The sequence below is a fragment of the Salmo trutta genome, chromosome 16 (assembly GCF_901001165.1).
Source record: "Salmo trutta chromosome 16, fSalTru1.1, whole genome shotgun sequence".
NCBI classification, from domain to species: domain Eukaryota; kingdom Metazoa; phylum Chordata; class Actinopteri; order Salmoniformes; family Salmonidae; genus Salmo; species Salmo trutta.
In genome coordinates, this window is record NC_042972.1 from 46,234,268 (window position 1) to 46,241,824 (window position 7,557).

At 40.3% G+C, this 7,557-nt stretch overlaps 1 protein-coding gene across 10 annotated transcripts in view; it reads right to left on the minus strand.

Annotated features, from left to right (window-relative positions):
• The window catches only part of LOC115150859 (inositol 1,4,5-trisphosphate receptor type 1), a 135,928-nt gene extending 129,908 nt beyond the window's left edge, over nt 1-6,020 (minus strand). For all 10 annotated transcript variants that reach the window (XM_029694615.1, XM_029694610.1, XM_029694607.1 and 7 more), the window contains exons 1-2: nt 5,863-6,020; nt 2,382-2,495 (exon numbers count right to left, since the gene is read on the minus strand). In XM_029694615.1, the coding sequence (XP_029550475.1) occupies nt 2,382-2,473 (92 nt within the window). In that variant the 5' untranslated portion in view covers nt 2,474-2,495; nt 5,863-6,020. The remainder of the gene's footprint in view (nt 1-2,381; nt 2,496-5,862) is intronic.
• Nucleotides 6,021-7,557: the final 1,537 nt, after the last annotated feature.

Below are 7,557 nucleotides of genomic sequence, written 5' to 3' on the forward strand. Positions count from 1 at the left end.
ATTCGAAATGTAACGGGTGTAAAGTACTTAAGTAAAAATACTTGAAAGTACAACTTAAGTAGTTTTTTGGGGTATCTGTACTTTACTTTTTATATTTTTGACAACTTTTACTTCACTACATTCCTAAAGAAATGGTGTACTTTTCCCTCCATAAAGTTTCACTGACACCCAAACTGCAAACTAGCTACCATAATGCCCCAGCTAGCAGCACTAGGCTGCTAGCTGGGGCAAGTTTGATCATCTGATCGCACATGGTTTGCCATTGTAGCCAGTGCATCATAGCTACGGATAGCAGAGTGATTTTTTTGATGGAGTGACCATCTAGCTATGCGCTTCCCGATCCTCTCATGACCATGGCTGTCCATCTGCTGTATGCTTCAAGAAGCTTTCAAAACAGACTTGATCAAGCTACTGTTGTAGCCTATACTTATTTTTGAATAACTTGTTTATTTTGCTTAACAAGCGCTTTGAGATTCGGTCTAATGAAAAGCGCTATAAAATAATTAAAAACGGATTAGCAAAAAAAAAAAAATGGCAGATGAGCAAAATCTCGATTTTTAGACATGAGTTCCACTTTTGGTTAGACAGATGGCTTCTGGCAACTGCGTGTCGCAAAGCAGGAAGTAAAATACGTGCTGCGATTTGTTGATTCAACTTAACTGACATTACAACAAATATATTCCATTGCATGAGCCACATCAGTTAACATCATTTGAATGTACATTCTACATTATCATGGAAATTATTGTATCACAATACCAGGCAGCCATTGCGAGTGTACCCATGAGTTTACAGTCATGGCTAGAAGGTGCTGTGAAAGATGCAAGAGTTTGTGTTCTCGGAAGTAGCCTATGGCAACTACTCGTCTCCTCCATTGCAAAACTACTGAATCTTAGGAGTCGATTCCTAGCTTGACACCCGGAAATGGGAGTCGACGGGCAAGGAATAGAGGAATCTATTATTTTGGAGTCAACTCCCCACCACTAGTGTCTAGGCAACTAAGACGTGTTTGCTACAACACCTTGCTTGTTTCAGCAAGGAGCAAGAAAGCTTCATTACGCTGTTAAGAGTCAATGTTACGGCAGAAATGGACTCAAGGGCCAGATAGTGACGAGGTATGATTAAAACTGCTAAACAAGGAGGCTAAGAGTAGAAAGGGCAATACAGATGCCATGTTCATTTTCACTAAGGCAAAAGAATAACAAAATGGCATGAGCAGAAAATGGAGGAGGAACAGGAGGCAGTCAAGCTGCTCTGACGCCAGAGAACTAGAGGCTGAAATAATTTATAACCTTCCAGAAGTGTTGTCAAGTCCATCAGCCTTTTGTGAATCCAGTCACGGTTCAGTCAATGATCTCCCTCAACCCTCACTTTGGCCGTGATGAAAGTTGAGGCGTGAAAATGCTCTCTGATTCTCTTTGATAAATGGGTATCAGCACTTAGAGGAAGAACTGGAGTTTACATTTTTCAATTTTACAGTTCATTGCATAAGCTCTCAATATTTAAATTCAATCACAGGAAGCAAAATAATTGAAGCCACTTAGGCCCATCATTTCAGGGTTTACTAATGGTACAACTTGGGAGAAAGAGGAGAGCTAACACATCCCATAAACCTCCCACAATATGACATCACCTGCATCATGTCCCATTGACACTATCCCATTCAGTATAACATGTTTCTCATTCATCCCCATCCCTCTCTTCCCTGACACTCACCTTTCCTACGGTTTCCCTTTTTCCTTCATCTCACTCTCTTATTTGCTAATAACACCCTATTTTTCCCCTTTCCACTGCTATCCTGCATCAGCTGGACTCCAAAAGTATGTGACCCCTCTCTGCCTCTCACACACCAGTTCCAAACACTCTCTGCCTTGCCATTTATCAAAGTGTGTTTTAAGGGCATAGAACAGTATCACCTCAATGACAAGAATTCTGCAATCTAGCTGTTCTTATTATACACTTCACCACCACAGTGTTTCTTTCATAACAATGGAATTAGCATGGGTTTATTCTGAGAAAAACATAATTAAACTTGTGAAGTAAAAGCCATAACTCAGACTAAGCAATTAAATAAGTCCCTCCATTATTCTACATTATCACCTTGGCTGCAGATCCAGCTGTCTCCCTGGCTTCAAACACCAATAAGGTTCATATTTTCACTGGTACCTGGATCTGTCTGTGTATTTGCGTGCGTACATGTGCACAGACTGGTGTCTGATCTTGGATGTGTACTGTACTATGACAGACATGAGTCTATGAGCATGCATGTATTCAATAAAAGAGAATGTTTGTGATGAATATCAGTGGGGTTTTAATGAGAATTCAAGTTGAGAGGGATGCGATTCATATGCAGCTGTAAAACAGTAGGCAGAGAGACATACCCTAAAGTGCTGATAAATCCACTGGTGGAGCCCTCCGCATAGAGGGAGCAGATGTCGCCTATGTGGAGGAAACTGGACATCTTGTCCGACATGTTGTCTCACCCAGGACGGTGCCTGGAAAAGATGGAACAGACAAGAGTTAGCATGACAAATAAACCACACAGATGTACAGTCATTTACACGGATAAATACTGCATATTTATTTGTATATTATGCAATAAATAACCTATACCGCTATTACCGTGTAACTACAACATTGTTACTATAGTAACTACTACATAGGTATAATGGCAACATAAGGTAAAATGTTGCCAAACATGTGTGCGATTGGATATGTATTCATATCGACCAATATAGGATGTCTTGCAGTAGCACAATGAAATAACTCCAGCATGGGATAATTATTAATCTAGAAAATATTCAGCAATTCCATCTGGTTTAATCAAGGGAGGATTATAGACTAAGAAGAATGTACTCAGGCAGTTTGCACGTCTGGAACTTGACTGGATCAACAGAACTTGATAGGACTGTCCTTCCTGTGGGATGTTGGATTTGTACAGTGTGGAGAATGGGAAGTAAGCATTGCTATTTATTGCCAAGATATGGCCCATGTTTACATATTAAACAATCGAACAAACAGTTTGGTGCATGCTATGTGTATTTGTGTGTAGACAAAGCCTAAGGAAGAGTGTCAACACAGCCAAATCTCTCACACACAATACCGTACAGAGCAAGAATTGAATAAGGGTCATTCCATTTGAATTCAATCACTTTCTGACTGCACCCCATTTGATTCCAACAAAACCTTCCATAATTGTTTGCCCATGGTAGACGTGGTCAGAAAGTAACCTTTTGGACCTGAATGCCAAAACATTCAGGAAATGGAGGTGTTCAAAGTTGACCCTACCATGAGACATCGATGTCTTCATCACTGAAAAATATAAATGGTTAAGTTGTATATTATTTGAAAGCTCACAATAAGGGTTGGTAAACTATTTCATAATTTCTATATTAAAAAATATATATTTTACGTCAATTACTCAAAACACGTGAATAACGATATTGTTCATGTTCATATACACTGAGTGTACAAAACAAAAAGGAACATATTCCTAATATTGAGTTGCACCCCCTTTTGCCCTCTGAACAGACTCAATTCGTTGGGCATGGACACTACAAGGTGTCGAAAGCGTTCCACAGGGATGCTGGCCCATGTTGACTCCAATGCTTCCAACAGTTGTGTCAAGTTGGCTGGATGTCCATTGGATGGTGGAGTGTGAAAAACCCAGCAGTGTTGCAGTTCTTGACACACACAAATTGGGGCGCCTGGCACCTACCAACATACCCTGTTCAAAGCAACTTAAATCTTGTCTTTCCCATTCACCCTCACACATACACAATCCTTGCCTCAATTGTCTCAAAGCTTAAAAATCCTTATTTAACCAGTATCCTCCCCTTCTACACTGATTGAAGTGGGTTTAACAGATGACATCAATAAGGGATCATAGCATTCACCTGGATTAATCTGGTCAGTCAATGTCATGGAAAGAGCAGGTGTCTTTAATGTTTTGTACGTTCAGTGTATGTAGATCAGACCCTATTTTACATCGAATGAGGTGTTTGTGATGTGCACACCATCGGTTGAGACACAGTACACTATTGAATACAGGGTGGGTGTCATGTGGCTTATAAATGTACTAAAATGCAAATACAATTAAAATGTAAACTTTCAAGTGCTACCACAAAGCTGGTTGGATCTCCACACATGACAGAATGTTGACTTGAGTGGGAAAATCTATTGTTTTAAATTAAACTGTCAATCTTCCATAGGAAACCTACTGAAATATATATACTAGAATAGACATTCCTATGGAAGTCAGCCATCTTGGAAGTTACAATTTCAATTCAATTAAAATTGAAATTGAGTACCAGCTAAATTGCAGTGGTCTGAAGGGATAGGTCCATTCTCTGAATTCTGTTTCTATGATTGAAATGACACCCACCCTGTATTCAAGAGCATGCACGGCTGGCACAACACAAACACCTCAGATGATGTAAAATAGGGTCTAAGCTATAACATGTGAAAATGAGATGAATCTGAGTTGACACGTTTTTAGATATTTGACGTGATGAAGACATGGATGTCCGGGGGTATCATCGGATGGGTCCACAGTGTCTCCTGACCCCTCCTGTCTCAGCCTCCAGTATTTATGCTGCAGTAGTTTATGTGTCGGGGGGCTAGGGTCAGTCTGTTATATCTGGAGTATTTCTCCTGTCTTATCTGGTGTCCTGTGTGAATTTAAGTATGCTCTCTCTAATTCTCTCTTTCTCTCTCTCGGAGGACCTGAACCCTAGGACCATGCCTAGGGCTCAGGTCCTCCGAGAGACTACCTGGCATGAGGACTCCTTGCTGTCCCCAGTCCACCTGGCCGTGCTGCTGCTCCAGTTTTAACTGTTCTGCCTGCGGCTATGGAACCCTGACCTGTTCACCGGACGTGCTACCTGTCCCAGACCTGCTGTTTTCAACTCTCTAGATAGAGACAGCAGGAGCGGTAGAGATACTCTCAATAATCGGCTATGAAAAGCCAACTGACATTTACTCTTGAGGTGCTGACTTGTTGCACCCTCGACAACTACTGTGATTATTATTATTTCACCATGCTGGTCATTTATGAACATTTGAACATCTTGACCATGTTCTGTTATAATCTCCACCCGGCACAGCCAGAAGAGGACTGGCCACCCCTCATAGCCTGGTTCCTCTCTAGGTTTCTTCCTAGGTTTTGGCCTTTCTAGGGAGTTTTTCCTAGCCACCGTGCTTCTACACCTGCATTGCTTGCTGTTTGGGGTTTTAGGCTGGGTTTCTGTACAGCACTTTGAGATATCAGCTGATGTAAGAAGGCTATATAAATAAATTTGATTGATGTAGGCAACATTTGCTTGAGATTGGCTTCTGAATTATCAGGATGAAACAAAATTAATCAATACAGATAAAAAGTTACACTAATCCTACATTTACACTAATCCCAAAGAATAGATTTGTTTGACAATGACTAAATTGATACATTGTCATTACAATGTTAGGCTACGTTGCCAGTCTTTGCCTGCTTGCTAGGATACATGGTTACATCCTGAGTGAAGCTGTCAAATAAATGCAACGGAGTCGCATAAACCACACATATACAGCTTGGTTACATTGTGTCAGTATTGCCCACATCTGACATGTCACTTTGAGTCGAAAACAGTCTGACATTTTGACGTCTTAAATTTCAGGTTTAATTCTACTATACAGGCCCATTTTGGTGAACTTGAAATGCAATGCAATAAAAACGGTAGAAGCCGTAGCCTACTAACGTTATATCGAGGTAGGCTAGCTACAACTTGTGGGTTAGCCGTACGGTACTTCCTTGACAATTGATGTATGATGAGGATGCTCCTCGCAAAACTAAGCTACAGGATGAGGATGTGCATAGGACTTTACCTTCACAAAAGGAAGAATGCGACGAAAATAGAAGCGATTCAGGAAGGATCAACAAACGTGAATTTCTACTGCGCTGTCCTCGTTTAATTCCATGATAGCCGGCTGAAACTCCAGTTAGAACACCACGTCTCTGACAGCTGAATTTGTCCTCAGCGGCAATCCCCTTCTTACCTCCTCCACATGCTCTTTGAAGAAACGCCCCTTTCGCTATATATATATATATATTTGGACACACCTACTCATTCAAGTGTTTTTCTTTATTTTTACAATTTTCTACATTGTAGAATAACACTGAAAACATCAAAACTATGAAACAACACATATGGAATCATGTCGTAACCAAAAAAGTGTTAAACAATTCAAAATATATTTTAGATTTTAGATTCTTCAAAGTAGCCACCCATTGCCTTTATGACAGCTGGCATTCTCTCAACCAGCTTCACCTGGAATGCTTTTCCAACTGTCTTGAAGGACTTCCCACATATGCTGAGCACTTGATGGCTGCTTTTCCTTCACTCTGCGGTCCAACTCATCCCAAGCCATCTTAATTGGGTTGAGGTAGGTTGATTGTGGAGGCCAGGTCATCTGATGTAGCACTCCATCCCTCCTTCTTGGTCAAATAGCCCTTACACAGCCTGTACAGTAGGTGTGTTGGTTCATTGTTCTGTTAAAAAACAAATGATAGTCCCACTAAGCACAAACCAGATGGGATGGCAGAATGCATAGGTAGCCATACTGGTTAAAACTTCTTAAGGCTAGGCACCTTTTTTCTCAATTTCCACCTGACTGACGTGCCCAAAGTAAACAGCCTGTTGCTCAGGCCCTGAAGCCAGGATATGCATATAACTGGTACCATTGGAAAGAAAACACTTTGAAGTTTGTAGAAAGGTTAAAATAATGTAGGAGACTATAACACAATAGATATCGTAGGAGAAAATTCAAAGAAAAACCAACCAGAATTCTTTGGGGGAGAGACTATGCTCTTACAATGGAAAGTATATGGGAATACTGAATTTTAGCTCCCATGATGCAATTCCTATGGCTTCCACAGGGTGTCAGCAGTATATGTTCAAAGTTTCAGGCTTGTAACTTCCAAAACTAATAAGAAATATCAGTTTTAGTACAGGGACACAGTCTTGGAAATTTGTGTTTGGGCGCACCATGAAGACAAGACGCACCTGCTAAAATCGGTTTCTATTGAACATACTTCTTTCCGTAGGAAATATTATAGTTTGATTACATTATAGGGTATCTGAGGAGTAAACATATTTTGACTTGTTGAAACAAAGTCTAGGGGTAGATTTTCGGATTCTTTTCTCTGCATGTTGAACAAGTGGATTACCCAAATTGATGGCACCAACTAAACAGACTTTTTGGGATATGAAGAAGGATTTGATCTAACAAAACGACACTACATGTTATAGCTGGGACCCTTTGGATGACAAATCAGAGGAAGATTTTTAAAAAGTAAGTGAATATTTAATCGCTATTTGTGAATTTATGAAACCTGTGCCGGTGGAAAAATATTTTGATGTGGGGCGCCGTCCTCAGACAATCGCATGGCATGCTTTCTATGTAATAGCTACTGTAAATCGGACAGTACAGTTAGATTAACAAGAATGTACGCTTTCAACCGATATAAGACACTTCTATGTACCTAAATGTTTAATATCCATAATTTTTATGATTATTTAT